At 48.7% G+C, this 18,712-nt stretch overlaps 2 protein-coding genes across 3 annotated transcripts; one reads left to right on the forward strand and one right to left on the reverse strand.

The window, feature by feature from the left end:
- The first annotated feature begins 359 nt into the window (after positions 1-359).
- AGBL5 (AGBL carboxypeptidase 5) lies at positions 360-16,677 on the forward strand. Its single transcript, XM_063078620.1, has 15 exons — positions 360-474; positions 1,627-1,887; positions 2,142-2,313; positions 2,634-2,797; positions 3,368-3,545; positions 3,827-4,005; positions 4,426-4,882; positions 5,367-5,536; positions 5,875-6,010; positions 6,668-6,867; positions 7,456-7,670; positions 14,314-14,469; positions 15,558-15,670; positions 15,992-16,038; positions 16,537-16,677. Exons 2-15 carry the CDS (start codon positions 1,673-1,675, stop codon positions 16,583-16,585), a joined length of 2,451 nt encoding a protein of 816 aa, XP_062934690.1. The 5' UTR covers positions 360-474; positions 1,627-1,672; the 3' UTR covers positions 16,586-16,677.
- On the reverse strand, positions 5,225-18,694 carry OST4 (oligosaccharyltransferase complex subunit 4, non-catalytic). 2 transcript variants are annotated; one of them, XM_063077892.1, is made up of 3 exons: positions 18,587-18,694; positions 18,329-18,466; positions 5,225-5,576 (listed from the first exon to the last, which is right to left on the reverse strand). In XM_063077892.1, exon 2 carries the CDS (start codon positions 18,463-18,465, stop codon positions 18,352-18,354), a length of 114 nt encoding a protein of 37 aa, XP_062933962.1. In that variant the 5' UTR covers position 18,466; positions 18,587-18,694; the 3' UTR covers positions 5,225-5,576; positions 18,329-18,351. The 2 variants fall into 2 exon arrangements, with proteins under 2 accessions (XP_062933962.1, XP_062933961.1); XM_063077891.1 differs by lacking the exon at positions 5,225-5,576 and adding an exon at positions 17,429-17,678.
- Between the last annotated feature and the right edge of the window lie 18 nt (positions 18,695-18,712).

Genomic DNA, 18,712 nt, shown 5'->3' on the forward strand with positions numbered 1-18,712 from the left:
CGTTAAAGAACACGGGATAGTGGAACTGGTAGATGTTTAGACAGGGCCGGGGCTTTATCATCTAGTGAGAAGCGCGTTAAGTGGTGATTAGCCTCACACAGGTCTCTTTTATTTTGCAGGTGAGTCTTTCCCGTTTCTCTCGGTCACTTTGTCTTTCCTGCCTCCCGGCAGGAGGCCGTTAACCGTCCTCCGAGAAGGCGCGGCTAGAACCCCGCGGCCGGACCTTGCGCCAGAGCCCACGGCCGGCCCTTGCTCGGTCCTCGCTCCTGACCAATGGCAGCCAGCCTTACTGGGCGGGTAGCCAGCTGCGGCTGCGGCCAATAGGCGGGAGACTTCTTGTTTCCTGGCAGAGCGGGGTCCCGGCGCCGCGGCGCTCGGGTTTTGTTTGGGTCCCGGGTGGAGGGCGCGGGTGCCGGGGCCCGAGGTGCCGCCTTGCTAGCGGGAGAGGGAGCGGGATCACCAGCCCGGAGAGAGGTGAGGGGCTCTGCGTGGACGGCGGGCCTTGCCCGCCCCGGCCCCGCCCCCTCCTCAGCCCCTCCAGCCCGAGCCCCTCGCGAACGCCACTCCGGCCCAAGGCCTGGCCCGGCTGGCCGGCCCCGCCCCTCCCGGCCCCTCCGCCCGGCTGCCCCGGCCCCACCCCCACTCCTGGGTCTCACCTCTGACCCCGAGGACCTCCCGCGCCCCCTCCAGTGTGAGTCTGTCTCGACCCTTCCCATGACTCCAAACTCCACCCTGCCCAGGGCCAGCCCGGTCAGTGTGAGGGTCCTCCGGAGTTGAGGGTCGAGAAGCGACCCCCCTGCTCCCAAGTGGGACTCTACCAACACACCTTTTTAAATGGCTTAGAACACTCATTACTCAGCCGCAACTACCAGGATAGCTTTTGCAGGGGTCCAGTGCTTACGAGGCAGGAGGGGTTGGAAATAGACCCTAACTAGAATTGAGCCACAGTCTCTAGGTGAGCAGGTGGCATCTGCCCAGTTTCCTTTGACTTGGCAAAGGTCGTGCTTTTCCCGTTTCCTTCCATAGTGGGCATAGGGTAGAAACAAAAACGGAAGAACCCGCCTTTTCAGGGCTCAGGGGAGCAATAACAGAATATCTGGTCAGTACTTGTGAGGACAAAGGGGTGAACAGAGGAAGCTACCCATCTGAACTTAGAAACTTGGTTCTTTTCTCCACTCTCCACCGGAGAATGCAGAGCCAATGTAGGAAACAGAGATCCAGAATGGCCCATCTCTAAAGATGGCCATGTGCTATGGTGGGTGTATCTTGGCTAGGTGAGGAAAATCTGACGTTTCTAATTATATTCTCTAATCTTTGGGCTGCAAAGAAGTTTAGGGCCTAGTGTTTCTCAACATAGTTAAGCCATCGAGTGTTTGATTTGGGAACAGCCAAGCTATAGTAAACTGGGGTCCCCTTTAGGTCATTTATAACCCTTAGTGTGGGAGACAGAGTGCTGCTTTCTCTTGGTCTTGGCTGGAAGACTACTACATTTTCTAGTGGGAGAGAGAGGCTTTTACTTCATAGGGGACTCTACAGGAAAAGCTCTCATTTATCCAGAGATAACCAGAAAACTTGTTTTCGTTTTTCTTTCCTCTCCTCCCTACCCCAACCCTCATTTTTCCCCAGCTCTCAGGGCCAGGGTCGGGCAGGAGGATGCTTTCCCAGCCCCACCATGGAGCTGCGCTGTGGGGGATTGCTGTTCAGTTCTCGCTTTGATTCGGGGAACCTAGCCCATGTGGAGAAGGTGGAATCTGTGTCTAGTGATGGGGAAGGGGTAGGAAGTGGGGCATCAGCCCCCACCAGTGGCATTGCCTCTTCCCCTGACTACGAATTCAACGTGTGGACCCGACCAGACTGTGCTGAAACGGAATTTGAGAATGGGAACAGGTATAAGGAAGGAAATGGAGGGTGGAAGAAGGAAAAGAGAGTGGGAATGTCCAGGTCTCCAAATCCATGCTTCAGTTGGCCCTTTGACTTACCTGTTCATACCAGCATTCACCCTTCCTCTTCCAACCCCTCCTTGTTCCTTTCCTCCTTGCTAACTAGGCCTTTCCCAGTTTGGCTTGCTCCAGTTCTCCCACATATCCTATTGTCAACCCTCCCAAATATAATGAAATGTTTCCTTCTACTGTGGCCCTCAGATCATGGTTCTACTTCAGTGTCCGGGGAGGAACTCCAGGGAAACTCATCAAGATCAACATTATGAACATGAACAAGCAAAGCAAGCTGTATTCCCAGGGAATGGCCCCCTTTGTGCGCACACTGCCCACCCGGCCACGCTGGGAACGCATTCGAGACCGGCCCACCTTTGAGGTAAGTTCTCCATGAGAAGAAAGGAAAAACCTGGGTGCTAAAGATAGAGAGGAAGGCAAAGAGGAATCTGCCCTTGATACAGAATAGGAGGCAGGTGGGATACCAGCTTTTGGTATCAGCTTTCCCTCCAGTGCTAGCTGGAGTCCAAGATGAGCCCCTGCTTCGGGAACCCTAGGAGCTGGTTGTCATATGGAAAGTATCCGAGGGAGGGAAGTTGGTGAAGGTGATGAGGGTGTGAGGTCAGTTCCTGGTGGCCCCATAGGAGCTCAGTTCTGACACAATGGCATGTTACTCCTCCTCCTTCCTCCTCTGCTCCTCAGATGACAGAGACGCAGTTTGTGTTATCCTTTGTTCACCGTTTCTTGGAGGGCCGTGGGGCCACCACCTTCTTCGCCTTCTGCTACCCCTTCTCATACAGTGACTGCCAGGATTTGCTAAACCAGCTAGACCAGCGCTTTCCGGAGAACTACCCTACCCATAGCAGGTGCCAACCCCATTCTTACTCCTGCTACACAGTCCTGGATCAGACAACACCTCTGCTACTTCTAGAATTTGCCTAAGAGCTCTGAACCAAAATTTCATCAGTCTTTTCTCTGTTCAGAATGTGTGACTTTGGGTACATCTGAAAAATTATTTCTGTGTGACCTTCATCTCAGCACATCTCCACCTATACTCCACACTTCCACCTGCCCAGTTCTGGCCACTTACTATCCCAGCGCCTATCAGTTATCCAGAATCTAGCCAGCACTGCCATTGCTCAGCACACCTTTTCATCTGTTCCCATGGTGGGCAACTCTCTGTCTACACAAAGTAATCTATCTGAGAGAGCCACAAACTGGGGAAAAAACAGTAAATTCACCCTGTTGTAGTACACATTGCATTCTGGCATGTTCAAATCTACTCATTTCCTTAGCCTCATTTAACATTGTGAGGGACTGTAAGGCCCCAAAGGTTAGGGTGAAGGACTAGATTTTACAAATCCTGGGCTGGTAACGAGACCCACCTCTCACTAGGACTTTAGGGACTTCATCTGGCTTGATTTTTATCCCTATAGCCCCCTGGATACCATCTATTACCACCGAGAGCTCCTTTGCTATTCTCTGGATGGACTTCGTGTAGATCTTCTAACGATCACTTCCTGCCATGGGCTTCGAGAAGATCGAGAGCCCCGTCTAGAGCAGCTATTTCCTGATACCAGCACCCCCCGACCATTCCGTTTCACAGGCAAGAGGGTGAGTGGGAGTAGCATAAAGGTAGTACTTCGGCCTTTCTCCAGGCCCAGGCACTATTGATCGCTTAAGGCTATGTTATTTCTAGGCATCTTGAACAGAGCCTCACACTGCATCCCAAGACAAGGGTGACATGATAGCTCTTGCTCCACTTGCAAACTCGGCCAGCTGAAAATCCAGTGGTTATTCCTGCCTCATCCACACACACCCCCCCCATGCCCATATACTGTCACAGTAGAACTATAAAGTAACTGACCTAACACCTGCTCTCCTCTCCACCTCAGATATTCTTCTTAAGCAGTAGGGTACACCCTGGGGAGACTCCTTCTAGCTTTGTCTTCAATGGCTTTCTGGACTTCATCCTTCGACCCGATGATCCCCGGGCCCAAATCCTTCGTCGCCTCTTTGTCTTTAAGCTGATTCCCATGTTGAACCCCGATGGTGTGGTCCGGGGCCACTACCGGTAAGTAGCCTCCCTGGCCTGTCTGGATTGTTCCCAGCCCCCCTCATGCCCTGCATTTCAAAGAAATACTGTCAGTCTTCTAGCTCCCGTATTCCCAATCCTCTTGTACCCTAACAAGGGTAAGCTCATCTCAACTTCCAATGACCTGAGAAGGAATGTGACTGCATCTAGTGGCACTCCTGGGAAAGCAAAACTAGGAAAACTGCAAGCCCATTTTGGCTAGAGGGAGCTATACTTAAGTTTCTGGTAGTGGTGACATCCAGTTAAGGAGGGGTCCTGTCCTCATTTCTTTCCTTCCTAACACAACCTCAGCCCTTCATTTGATAAGTCAGTCTCCCACAATCTCCTTTATCTACTCTGGTGTCACCTTTGCTGGACCAGGAGCCCCTAGACGTTGTTTCAGTCCTTGTTTTCCTACAGCACAGACTCACGTGGAGTGAACCTGAACCGTCAGTACCTGAAGCCTGATGCCGTCCTGCACCCGGCCATCTATGGGGCTAAAGCTGTGCTTCTCTACCACCATGTGCACTCTCGTCTGAACTCCCAGAGTCCATCTGAGCACCAGCCCTGTCCCCATCTCCCTCCTGATGATCTCTTTTCTGACCTTGAGAAAGCCAACAATCTCCAAAATGAAGCTCACCGTGGACTCTCACCTGATGGGGATAACCTTGAGGCCTGGACCCAGGCAGAGCCAGCAGAACGGAAGCCCAGCAGTGTGTGGATCATGCCACAACAGTCTACTGAGCTTGTGGAGCCAGCCCCTGATACCATCCCTCCCAAAGAGAGTGGTGTTGCTTACTATGTGGACCTGCATGGACATGCTTCCAAAAGGGGCTGCTTCATGTATGGAAACAGCTTTAGTGATGAGAGCACCCAGGTAGGAATCATCAGAATATAATGTGAGTGTGGGAAGTGTTGCAGGTTAGGACATAAGGGTTAGGCCATGAACAGAGAGGGAAGGTAGCTCCTGGCAGAAGGCCTATATAGCTACCACTGAATGAGCTTCAAAGGGCCAAAAAGAGATGGCACTAGGGCCTTATGTCTCAGTCATTACATCATGACCTTTAAGTGAGGGTCGAGCTGTCAGCATCATAGTCTTTCCTAGAGTTTGGGAATCCAGGGGAGAAGGAAAATGTTGCATTATTAGAGGGAAGAAGCTAAGAGCTTAAAAGAAGATAGAATTGTACCTTCCCAACACCTAGAAATAATGTCAAACAGGTGAGAATTCAAGAAACCTTTACTCCTGATGGTTGTGATGGCTGTGTATTGAGTCACATGGCCCATGCTTGACATCTCTTCCTTACCCCTTGTCCCTTCTTTCTGTGTCTTCTTCTGAGTTGTCTTTGTCCTCCCCCAAACAGGTGGAAAACATGCTATATCCAAAGCTCATCTCCTTGAATTCAGCCCACTTCGACTTCCAGGGCTGCAATTTCTCAGAGAAGAACATGTATGCCCGAGACCGCAGAGATGGCCAGTCCAAAGAGGGAAGCGGTCGTGTTGCAATCTACAAAGCCTCAGGGATAATTCACAGGTTGAGTGGAAACTGGGATACAGTTGATGAAACAGCTTCCCTAAAAAAAAATAATACCCAGTCTAGGGTGTTTGAATGCAGGAGACTGCCTAAGTCTTCTCAAAAGAGAACCTTACAATTAATATTATTGTCTTTATTTAGAACTCTACTTTTTGGGGACTTCCTGGGTATGTGGTATAGTACCAGGTCAGTTGCTAGTTGCTGGGGATTATTAGCACTTTCTATTTGTGTTCACTTTTTTCCAAGCAATTACCTTTCTAGACCATCTAAGCTGCCCACCATGGTTCTGTCCTGATGTCTATTGAAGCAGGACACTGATGAAGGTCTCTGTGTCTTAGCTACACACTTGAATGCAACTACAACACTGGACGCTCAGTAAACAGCATCCCTGCTGCCTGCCATGACAATGGGCGTGCCAGCCCCCCTCCCCCACCGGCTTTCCCCTCGAGATACACTGTGGAACTATTCGAGCAGGTAGGAATACATGGGATAAGTGGGGAAAGGGGGAAGCTCAAAGTGAAAAGCGCTTCACTCCTACTGTCTGACTAAAGTCCTCTGAAGAGATGCTCACCATTATGGCCATCTCGCCATTATGGTTATTTTCCACAGTTAACAGAAGCATGACTCTGACCGTAATGGTATTGAGAAGATGACCAGGCACTATTTCTGGCCCCACACCCCAGAGAATCCCATAGCACATCTGAGTCAGATTCTTTGCCTCTGAGCTTGTCTTCTCCATTCTATTGGGTTTATTCACCCCCAGGGCTGAAAAGCACCCCCACTGCAGTGGTCTTGATGACTCCCATTATCCTAGGACACATAAGAGCAGGAAGAGGTGCAGGTTATAGAAGAGATCCAAACTCCTCCTGCTGGGAGAATTCCTCCATGGTGCAGCCAGAAAGCACACCTGCCCCTGCTTATAATGGATGAGGGCCCCAAGAGGGGCAATGGCTTAGGGAACAGTTCTAAATCCACTTGAGATGAACAGCCCAGGCACAAAAGTTAGGTTGCCCATTGAACAAATTTTAGGTCTGGCCTCTCCTTCCATTCCACTGTGTTCTGTATCCTACTCCAACATGGCAGCTTGGATTGGGGGACCAAGATGCTGAGCCAAAATGGACCCTCCCACAGGTGGGAAGAGCTATGGCCATTGCAGCTCTGGACATGGCAGAATGTAATCCATGGCCCCGAATTGTGCTGTCAGAGCATAGCAGCCTCACTAACCTACGGGCCTGGATGCTAAAACATGTGCGCAACAGCCGGGGCCTAAGCAGCACTGTGAATATGGGTGTCAAGAAGAGAGGCTCCCGAACTCCACCCAAAAGTAACAAGTAAGACCAGCAGGAGGGAAGGGAGGGGGAGGAAAGTGGGATAGGGCTCTAGAGCTAGGAGTTTCAAGGCATTTGTATTCCATCCCTCCTCCTAAAAGTACCACATGGTATTTCCAAGGTAAATTGAAATTAGTAAGATTAGTTTATTTTTTTGAGAACTGGACCCTTTTCCCTTTCACCTGGAGCTACATTCTGCTAACATATGTGAAAATCAGGCTAGGGGACTCCTTGCTGCAGAGCCCAGCACAAAATCAAATGTAACTGTGGTGGGGACAGGGCAGGCCTCAGCTTCCAATGGTTGTGAATGACTGATTAAAGGGAGTTCAATGGCCATGCCAAGGCAATAAGGGGGAAATCCATCAGGAGATCAAGCTGCTCAGGAATGGCCCTTATGACATTATGAGATTAGCTGGCATGCCTCAAGTTAGATATCCCATCCATGGACATGAATTCCTCCCTTCTCTCCTGGAATGGGTCCTGATGCCTTTTTATCCTGGAGGTGAAGATTTACTGAGCATCAGACCCTGGGGAAAGCCTGGGGACACGACCTCTCTGGCCCAGGGTTAACTGGCATCTGCTTCTTTGCAGTGGATTGCCCGTTTCCTGCTCTGAAAACACCTTGAGCCGGGCGCGAAGTTTTAGCACTGGCACAAGTGCTGGTGGTAGCAGCAGCAGCCAACAAAATTCTCCACAGATGAAGAACTCCCCCAGCTTTCCTTTCCATGGCAGTCGGCCTGCAGGGCTGCCAGGCCTGGGCTCTAGCACCCAAAAGGTCAGCCACCGGGTGCTGGGCCCCGTCAGAGGTAAGCCAGTCTGGGAGCCCCTGCAACAGGTGTTCGGTTGTTTGGGGCATTGCTGGGGGAAGTGAGAGCCTGAAGATATACACTTGGCCTGGGATCACAGGGTGATCAATAAAATTAGTATGTAGCAGAATCTGCATCCTCTCCTGCGACCTTGGTGTTCCCTGCGGCATGACTCCAGAATGGTATTGTGTGTGGCCACTGGTGGGAGTCCTGGGTACCTGGGCTTCAGCGCATGCTAGGAGTCAGGGAAGTTTCCAGGGACAAAACACTAGCTGAAGCAGTGCCAAACACAGACATAGAATCTCCATGTTAAGGACAAGTCAGTCTGTCTTCTTGGGGCAGTATAAGGGAATGTCCTCAGTCCAAATCACAGCAGTATAGAACGATGGGGAATCCTATCCATGGTCTCCATGGGCTGAAATTGTTCCTGGCTTCAGAGCTTATTCAGAAAGTTATATGAGAAGGATTCCAACTCTTCGAAAGAAAAATGGAACAACTGCAGATACATTCTATTCTAGGCTTACAAAGCAACAGTCCAGCCCTTTCAGCAGTAGGCACAGTTGCTCAACTGCGCATCAGTACCCCTGGGTTTTGCCTGATGAGACACTGCCTGATAAGACGAGAGATTCTGAGTCAAAAATAACAGGTATATGCCAGAAACAGATGGGCCTTTAGGGAAAAAGAAGACGAAGTAACTGGGAGTAACCTGGATTTTGGAGGGGGAGAGATTGTTGTGCTACTTCTGGAATTACTCTAAATCACAAGTCAATACTGTACGTGGCTTCTGGGCTACAGAAATCTTGCCAGAGTATGGATGCTTATAAGCTGGAGCTATGAGCTTTGGTGGTCTTCAGCTGCATTCATCCTTGTTAGCATTTCCCTGCTATGCAGCTTGCGGCCTAGCTTTTGGTACAGACCAGACATGCACTGGGTCAGTGGCTATGTACATCTGACTGCGCTAGTTAGAGAAGCCACAGAGGAGAAAGCAATGGTCCTTACCAGGTTTGACCATTAAGATGTTCTATCCCTGATAGGCAATCTGATTATCTCTGCTTATATTCCAAGCCCCATTCTTTGTGGCTTATCTTCAATGTGAAAGGACACTTTTACGCACTGTGTTTGAAAATAGTATTAAAGTAATAATAATGCCTTATATTTAAATAGCACTTAAGAGTGAACAAGACAGTATCACATATATAATTTCATTTAATCCCCCTCACAAGGACCCTGTGGAATGGTGTTACCATTTCTCCGATGAGGAAACTAAGGCTCTTTAATAGTGGCTTGTCCAAGATTGCACAGCTGTTAAGTGACAGAGTTATTCAAACTATGTTTTTTCTTGCTCCAGTATACCCAGTTTCTCATGTTAAATCTGGATAAAGTTTTTCTTCTGTTTCTTTTCCCTTCTGTCTGTCTTTTTTGGCCAGCTTTTCCTAGCTTTGAACTCATAGTTCCTGGAAATTCTTCCATCAGCATCATAAATTCCCCTTCCCTGGGCTGGCCAGTTAGCTCAGTTAGTTACAGCACAGCCTTGTAACACCAAGGTCATGGGTTTGGATCCCCATCCCAGCCAGCCACCCCCACAAAAAAAATTTTAAAAAATAAAATAAAAAATCCTCTTTCCCAGGCTGCAAAGGGAAATATAAAGAGCCTTCTCTAGGTCCTCACTTGAGGATTCTAGGCCATTTTTAATCAGTATTTTATTGACATCCTTGCTGCTACTTCCCAGTGCAGAATGTGACTCTAGGATGGGAGACTGGCCCTGGTTTGGAATAGGGGCTATGAGGCAGACTATGGCATTTGGATTTGGCATCTTCAAAGAACCTCGGGGAAACTTATTTGTCCAGTGTGATTTGTCCTATGCTGTTGCTTTGTGACATTTCCTGATTCCACACATCTGGCTCTTTAGTCTCTGTCACATCCAGGCACACTTTGTTTTCCAAGCTAGGAAGAACACGGCCCCTTTACCTCAGATATCTAACTGTAAACCAGCAATAATTTCCAAACCCAAAATTGGGATTATGATTTGACAAAGAATTTTTTTTTTACTTGTGAATTTATTTATAAGAAATTTTCCACTAATGTATGAAAATTATATCACATTTAACTGTACATTTAATGACTAGCCTTCATTGGCCAGAAGAAAACATGAGATTGGGCTATCCAGGGAATTTCAGAAAAGATCTAGGCAGCCCAGGCAGAAGCTGAAGGCATAGGTTTGAGGAACTAATCTGACAGGTTCTATTCCCAGAGGCTGGGGGATGACATTTTAGAAGGCCAGTGAGTAGCCACCTTGGGGTAAACAGACATGTTCCTGGGACAGGAGGCTGCAAGAGCTGAGTAAGCCTTAACTCCTGGTTCCCTGACCTTGGCACCAGGATCTTCCCTACCTAGTTCTCCCCAGCTACAGAACATGCTCTAACTACCACCTTCCCAGACCCATATTCAAGCTCCCATCAGACAGCACTATCTGTAGCTGCTATTGAAGCTGCTGTGGAGGAAGAGGTTGCTGGAGAATAGCTAATACAGTAATGGAGTGAGGGAGTCAGAAGCCTGGAAGATACTGTACAAAAGCAGACATAAACTGTTCAAAGCAGGGCCTGCTGGGGAGAGGAGCGCTGGTAAACCAGCTTCTCCTCCTTCTGTTATGCATTGACTAAGCAGGGCAAGGACTGGGGAGGCTGGTGAGGCACCTAGGACCCACAGTTGATGAAGACACTCATGCAAGTGCCTCCTCCCATTTTGCACCCTAGGTGCCTCACTTGCTTCATTCCGGCCCTGGATTCAAGCAGTAGACTCACTCAGAAAGGAGCTCATTCCCTGGCCCTCCAGCCTACCCAGCAGAATACTGGTGTGAGAAACAAGGTACTTGAGTATAAAAGCGGGAGCCTTCAGCTGTCACACAACCATTACCACTCGCATCCCTCCCAGCTCTGTCACTTTAACCTGAGGTTACTAGAACTCTTTCCTGGCCTCTGCAATGCCTTGGCTCAGCTGACAAGCAACTTTTGGTAAAGCAGATAACATGCAGCGGTGAGTGGAGGTTCCTCTAGAGTGAGTCAACAGGACACAGGAGGAACGCCTCCATCACCATCACCATTCCCACTTTTCCACTGCAAACAAGTTTTGGGAAATGTCTCCTTACACATCTACTTATTCCCTTAGCACCTAGCACTGTGCCTGGCACTTATGTGATCAGCTGAATGAATAATGTAATTGTTGAATGAACAAAAGTCAAGAACTTGAGAGCCAAATGAACGCCTGTCTCACCTTTCTACCCGTAAGAGGGCATAAATCAGGTCTGTGATCATCCCAGGGATTCAGTAAGATCTGAGGTGCTACATGTAGGGTCAGTTCCAAAGATGTTTGGGGGGATGACACAGGATGGAGGCACAAGTCAAATAACTGCTCCTCTAAATTGTGAGGACTTAGAACATCCACCCTGATTCATACAAGGGGAGGTCAGTTTGGCTCAACCTCTTAGACCTTGACCCCAGGACTATCCTGCCACACCCAAAGTGGAACCTTTGGCCGATTACCATAAAATATCATCTCATAACCTCTGGAAGCAGAGCTTATCACATACCACTCTTTGCACTCAGCCTTCAGCTGCTGTTCCCATAGCTCAGAACCAAGAAACAGAGTTTACTTGACTCAATGGGGACTATGTAGGTCTGAAAAAATACCAGGGGCCAAGTCAAAACATGAGAAACTGGGCTGTAGGCTCACACTGACAGATTTATAGGCAGGCCTGGCCAGGTCTTAAGACAGTCTTTTAAGTGACGATTGAAATGCCACCTTTAAATGCCTTGTGCTCTCCAGATCAGGCCTCTCTCCCAAATTAGACCTTGTATTCTGAAACTATCATTGGGGCCAGGATTCCCGGGATGTACCTTTATTATCTTTCCCATCTCTACTTCTCCAACTTCTCCATTTTGCATTGACATTTTTTACACCACTCGCCTGTTTTATTGCACTTTGTGTGTGTGTGTGTGTGTGCGTGCGTGCAGCTGGAGGGTAAGAGTCATTTGCCTGTTTTGCTTCACACCTTCTTAAGTGTCATTCAGTTTCTTACTAGAAGCTACAAATGTCCCAAAGGCCTTCACTCACTCACTTGCTCTCTCTTTTACCCTTTCTTGGAGTAGGGTGAGGGTGTGTCCCTTAATGTTGTTTCAGCATGCCTCTGTGTAGATATATCTCAGATCCTCTACAGACCTGATATTTCCTCTACCAACTTCATCATTTCTGCCTACTGTACGCTGTCTCCTGGATATCATTCTGACATCTGTGAATTACCCAGGTCTGGGACCCAAAGTATCTCTAAGTCAATGGTGGTGGCTAATGTTTCAGGTTATTTGACTATGGCCACTAGTCTCTGACTTCTGTTGTCCTCTTGGCATCCCTGTGCCAACTCTCACTAGCTCCCTAAGGTCTGGTTGTTTATAACTCTTGACTACCATCTTAGACTCTAATTGATACCCTCTTAGACTCTAATTGGTACCATCTCAGTACAAGTCCTCATAACTAGGGTAGCTTCTGTCCTGGGACCAGTCTCTCTCTTTCTTCTTTACTCATACAGGTATAAATTTTTTTTTTTTTTAATTTGGTTTGGGACCTTTCAGAAGTATTCTTGTTACTGCCCAGTGTAGCTGCACAAGTTATTGTCACCTACTTCCTAAGATAGAGGCTTTTCCCATCCAACACGTTGCTTTATTAGGGGTAAACTGGCATGCTGGCACCTTCACTGAATTCAGTTCTGTCAAAGTTAATAGCTCATTTGGTTTGAGAGCATTTGGCACCTGCTGTTCCTCTGTCCTGCCAAACCTGCAAGCTTACCTACCACATCCCCTCCCCATCTGCCCCACTGGGACCCCACCCTTCAGAACTTGTAGCAGTGAGGCTCCAGCCATAGGAGTGAACCAGAAATAGCTGTACCAAAGAGCACAACTATATGCCCTTAGACTCTGAGAGATGATTGATCCAGCTCATGGTCTGTAGTGCATATCTACTGTTCAAGTAAATAAAACATTTATTAAGGTCTTTGGTTTTCCAGGCAGTATTTTACAGGCACTGAAATATATAGTGTCAAGAGAAGATAAGGTCTCTACCCTCAAGAGACTCAAGTTCCAGTTAGTAAGATTATTAGCTAACATGTATTGAGTATTATGTGCCAGGTACTTTTTTAAGCACTTTACATGTACTAACATTTAATTAAGAAGACAAAAGCCATAAACTACTAGCCATATGAACAAAGGACAATAAAGGTAATGAGGAGAGAACAGTAATGATCAAGGAGGCTTCACAGAGGTGACATTTGAGATGGGACATGAAACATGGTCAAGGTTTCTCTAGAAAAGGAAACAGATTCCAGAGGAACCACATAGCTAGTAGCCATAGGGTCTAGAGCAGATGCTATGATGGATCAAGTCCACATCTTACTAAGGATGTATAGTCTGGAACCACAGTGGGCAGGGCTTTGAATGGGCCGTGTTAAAAGGCTTAGACTTTATCTTTTAAAAAACCTTCAGTGTTGGGCTGGCCCATGGCTCGGGAGAGTGTGGTGCTGAGAACACCAAGGCCCCGGGTTTGGATCCTATATAGGGATGGCCGGCTCGCTCACTGGTTGAGCGTGGTGCTGACAACACTAAGCCAAGGATCCCCTTACCAGTCATCTTTTTTTAAAAAAAAGAGAGAGAAAAACTTCAGTGTTGCCTGAGCCACAGTGATTTCTTTCTTTCTTTCTTTTTTTTTTTTTACTACAAGATGACCAGTAAGGGGATCTTAACCCTTGACTTGGTGTTGTCAGCACCACACTCTCCCAAGTGAGCCACGGGCCGGCCCCAGCCAGTGATTTCTGATCAGGTTTGCTGTGGAATAATTTCTGGCACCTGTGTGAAGGATGGCCTGTAAAATGGATAGAGATTCAAGCGAGGGAAACCAGTAGGGAAATTGGTTCAAAAGCTTTAATGGGAGTTAAAGACCTGTATCTGGACATGGGCAATGGCAAGGGACAATAAAAGAAGAATGCAGGCAAACACAGAGGTAGAATTGTCAGGATCTGATAAACACAAATCTAAATGTAAGGGAGAAGTAGAAAGATGAAATAAGGTTTCTCGCAGATAGGTTTTTCACCGAGATAGGGAGAATGAAAGGAAGGGAGGGAGAAAATGAGTTTTGTTTTGGTCATGGGGGACTTCCAGAGAAAAATGTCCAGTGGACAATTACAGCTGGACTTCAGGAGAAAAGGGCTAGAGAGAGATCTTGGAGTTTAAAAGTAGAACAAGAGAGAACCGAGGATAGAATGTGGAAAAAACTGACATTTAAGGGGCACGAAGAGCAACTGGAAGATGAGTGAGTAGAGGTAAGAGGAGAACCCAGGGAGGCTGTGTTTTAGAAGCCAAACTCAATAACTTCTTCACCAAAAGAATGAACTGGTAGGATGAGGACTGGCTGGAATGGATAATCGGAATAAATATTAGAGGTTTTTCTACCCATCTTATAGTTACATTCAGAGGGATGCTGGTCTGATGACAAACTTGAAAACAGGCATCTTCAGACCAAGGGGAACCAGAGGGTCAGTGAAGGCTGTCTCGTAGCACTTTGCTTATTTGCCCTTTTATCTGCTTGTGTGCCTGCTACTCAGAGCCCCGAAGCCAGGACAGGAGACGGCGGCAGCAGCCACCAAACCATCGCCCTACTGCAGGAGGCCTGGCCCCATCCCCAACTCCTGCTAGGTCTGGCCCAGCCACCTCACACAACCTGGGCTCCTGCCTACTACCCGGTTCACTCAGCATATCAGGTCTGTACCCACTGCCACTGAAATCTGGGTTAGCCAGTCTCCTCCCTTCCCTACCACCTAGGGCTAAGACCAGGCTCCCGATTAGGCTTGAAGCCATCCCTTTAGCCACACTGCCACCTGACCTGGACTTCCTTCTTGACTTGATATAACGCAGGCCACCTCAGACCAGGGACACCTGGTATCCGTCCTAACACTGGTGCCTTTGTACAGGAAGCTGGAAATTAATGAATGTCTTTGTATAATAAAATGGTTAACATTTATTGAGCGTTTACTACATGCCAGGCACTGCTCTATGCACTTTATTTCATTTAATACTCATTTCAACAGTTGAGGAACCCGAGGACTTTTTCTACTTACATAGTGCTACTTACCCAAATTCCCAACTCCAAGAGCTGGGCAACATTACACAGAACTGGAGAATGAAAAAAAAGCTAGGCCTTTCACCTGTCAGCACTGCAAATGCTGTGTGTACATACATCATCCACACAGAACTTAAGCCATATACTCTCCTTTTAAGCTACAGACCCAGCTGTGTAAAGGAATGAATGGGAATGATTTCTAGGACTCCAGTCCAACATCTACCTCACTCAGAGCCCACTACTCCCAACTTGTCAACTCTCCCCAATGGGTAAATCTCAATCCACCAGTCCTGGGTACAGCTGACTTGATCTTCAAATGCTTAAATGTGTAACTGGGGTAGGCTCTAAGGTGTATAAATACACCTTACACAGTAGTTAAGCTTTGGTGGGTTCGGATTCTAGTCCCAAGTTGATATTCCACCCCTTGGACCAGACTAGAGCCTCAACCAGGGATGATTTTGCCCCTCAGATGACATCTGGCAGCATCTGGAGACATTTTTGATTGTTACAATGGGGAGGGAGCTGGGGAGGAAACAGCATATAGTAGTTAGAGGCAAGGGATGCTGTTCAACATCCTACAATGCACAAGACAGCCCCCACAACAAAGAATTATCCAACCCAAAATGTCAATAGTGCTAAGGTTGAGAAACCCCGATCTAAAAGAAATTCTCTAAGAAATCCTCTTCTCTATGGCCTCTACCCAGATGATCAGTTTCCTTTGTTCTCTAGGGAACAGCTACTCACTTTTGTCCTCAGGGGACAAGCCAGAGGCTGTCATGGTGATTGGGAAAGGTCTGCTAGGGACTGGAGCTCGGATCTCCTGCATCAGGACTCGATTGCAGGTAACATTTTGGGGTCTTCCTCAGTCCCTAGCATAACAACACTTGCAGAACCCAGCAAGGCACTCTCATCTGGGTAGTGGGAGGGAAAATGCTCAGCACTGTTTTACAGCCTCTACCCCCAGCCATATCAGAGCTGTTCTTGTACCTGAGTGCATCTTTCTGTCCAATGTGACCCCCTTTCCGCTCACCACCCACCATCCCCATCAGCCAGGTCTCTTGCTTGCTTCTAACCCGTGTCCCTGCCAGATACACCCCAACCTCAGCCTGCTAGCTTTGGCTTTCCCTGCCCCTGCCCTTAGCTTCTCCTCTCTTTCTGCCCAGACCGGCCCGAGGAGAGTTTCCACCAGGAGGGGTCCCGGATTCCCCAGGTAACGCATCTGGTTGCTGCTCCTAGGAACAGTTCTGCCAACTCCGATGCAGTCCAGATGCCCATACTAGGTTAGCTAAAGTTGGGTATAAACAGACGCTGACTAGATGGTTGACGCTTAAGCTACTCTGTCAGGGCCTGAGGCATAGAAGGTTCTGAGGGAGGTCTACCAATCCTCCACCACCTTTCTACATGGTGCTTTTCTACTCACCCAGAACGTGACCATGGTATAGCCATGGAGATTAAATGCTGGATCCTTTTGCCACCCCTACTTCCATAAGACTTTGGAGTGCATAGTCATGAACTGAATCCGGGAGTTTTCTGGCTGTCAATCCTGCCTCACCCTCTCAGCTAGGGACACTGTCCAGGAATCCAAGGTCCTAGTACCTCTATTGACCCCTATAGTACACTCTTATGCATGGAAACTCTGGAAACAAACTTAGAAGCAAAAAAGCTCATGAAGGAATCCAGCCACTTAGCCCACCCCCTGTCCACACAGGCTAGGCCCAGGTTGGGCCGGGGCTCACCGCCGACTAGCAGAAGGATGAAAGGCTCTTCAGTCCCCACGTCCCCTATTCCCCGGACCAGGGAAAGCAGTGAGCCGGAGCTGGGACCCTGCTCTGCTACACCAGGGTGAGCACCAGGGTCCAGTCTCTCACCCCACTTCTTCTTCTGTTCCCTCATTCCCATTTCTGCCATTCAGGATAATTTCCTTCCTTCCCTATTCCCTTTGACCCCAAAGACTAAATGTATTTTCATTAAGAATTTAGTCCCTGATTTTTTTCACACCATAGCCTCAGTCTTCACTCCTAAAAGAAAACAACTTCTAGTTAGGGATTAAGGCCTAAGAGCTGGCTAGTTCCAGCATCAGACCACTGTGCAGTAATCCACCTGCCTATCCCTACCCATCTTCACCTCCCTCCTCTTTCACTTCCCAGCCCCTGGCTAACAGACCAGAAGAGGGGCAGCGTTTCCACAACCCTGATTCCTCTCTCTTCTCTGTTGCAGGCTGCCTCAGGCTGGGCCCCCACGACCCTGCTCTGCCCCTGCCTTTTCTCCTATTTCCTGTAGTCTGTTTGACTCCCCATCCCGGATTTGTTATAGCGGGGGGCCCTTGGGCCAACCTGAGGTTTGTTTTGTCCCTAAATCTACCCCACTCACTGTTTCTCCCCGGGTCTGATAATGCCTTTACCTCCATGCCCAGGATATAGCCCTAAGATGGGGGGACACAGTGAGAAATACGTTAGTCCCCTCCCTCAGCTGCTGATTCTATGTGGACAACCATAACTCCTTGGAATGCCTGCTGCACTGTCCAAGGCATTACAGAGCATCACCTTGAGACAGGACAGAACAGGGACTTGCAACCCCTTCCCACCCCCCACAGCACAAGATTTTGGGACCACAAAAAATATATGTATTTTTTTATATTGAGGGGAGAGTAGAAAAGAAAGCAGCCCTATACTGGGCCCTATTCAGTGGCAGCTTCTGGTTCCATAGGGTTAAGGAAGACTTTGAGGAAATAAAAGTTGTGTGGAAAAATCCAGGTGTAGTTGCTTTGTATGTTGTGATGGGCAGAGGGATGAAGTGAAGTGTGAAGGCCCCTCACACCCTCCATCTTGCCTCAGACTATGTCCTGGAACCCTAGAAAAGAGGGGGAAAGACCTTAGGTAAGGAAAATGCTGCAGCTTTCCTCTGGGGAATCCTTGAATAATCAACTCCCATCCAGCCTGTTCCCTGTTACATTTTTGACCACACTTGAGGATGGCTTCCAGGCCCCTCCCCCCTTTCTTTTCTAAGGCTTGGGTCTATAGTAGTCAACCCCTAAATCAATGCCCTGGCCTCAGAACATGGAAATAGATTTCTACATTTTTCACCTCCTCACAAGAATATTCTGCCTAAATTAGGCCTGAACAACCCTGGGAAAATGCGAGCTATTTAAGTGAAGAGCCCAGATCCCCATACTTGGATGGCACTCTCAGTATCTTTGTTCCTACCGGTGTCAGTGGCTCCTTGTAACCATGCCCCCAACTAGGGCATTTACCTACTGGGGACCACAAGAAGATGGGGACTGAGGATTAAGAAACCCATCCCCATTCTAACAGGGAGTTTAGGGAAAGGGGACAGGGCACTGCAAAGCACACTCTACTCTGTGCGGATAAAGGGGCCCAGTTCCGGACTGTGGCATGTTTGGCTCGACACTTTCTGACTTTAAGTTTCGAACCCTGCAGGCCCTGGCGCGGCCTCGCCACTCAGCTTTCCGGGGTCTGGGCGCTACAGCCCCCAACGGTTACCTGGGGCGGAGAAAGCGCCACTTTCATTCCTGCTTCTTGGGATTGTTGACGGCAACGTAGTGATAGAGAACGACAAGCAAGAAGAGCGACACGCCCAGCATGTTGGCGAAGATGGCGAGCTGCACGTCCGTGATCATCCTGCGGAGAAGAGGAGGGACTGAGCCCCGGGCCGGCGCACTGCTCGCCCTCGCCAGAACCCGTTCTCGCCCCCTAGGACCAGCCACCGCGGGGCTGCCAGGTGGGGGGGGGGGGGCTCACCTGATCAGCTGGGCTCGGCCCGGACGCCGTCTACGCTGGAGCTTGAGGTAGGAGAACTGGACCGGAACTCGTTAGCGCCAGCTTAGTCCCAGACTAGGCACTTCCGCCGGGCGATGCGGCGGCGGC

Source organism: Cynocephalus volans, chromosome 14, assembly GCF_027409185.1.
Source record: "Cynocephalus volans isolate mCynVol1 chromosome 14, mCynVol1.pri, whole genome shotgun sequence".
NCBI classification, from domain to species: Eukaryota; Metazoa; Chordata; class Mammalia; order Dermoptera; family Cynocephalidae; genus Cynocephalus; species Cynocephalus volans.

Bases quoted from the DNA above. Each gene is read 5' to 3' on its own strand.
- AGBL5 (XM_063078620.1), top strand. From the start codon at position 1,673: ATGGAGCTGCGCTGTGGGGGATTGCTGTTCAGTTCTCGCTTTGATTCG. The intron at 4,883-5,366 runs GTAGGAATCATC...TCCCCCAAACAG, and splicing joins TTAGTGATGAGAGCACCCAG to GTGGAAAACATGCTATATCC. The intron at 15,671-15,991 runs GTAACATTTTGG...CTTTCTGCCCAG, and splicing joins GCATCAGGACTCGATTGCAG to ACCGGCCCGAGGAGAGTTTC.
- OST4 (XM_063077892.1), bottom strand. From the start codon at position 18,465: ATGATCACGGACGTGCAGCTCGCCATCTTCGCCAACATGCTGGGCGTG.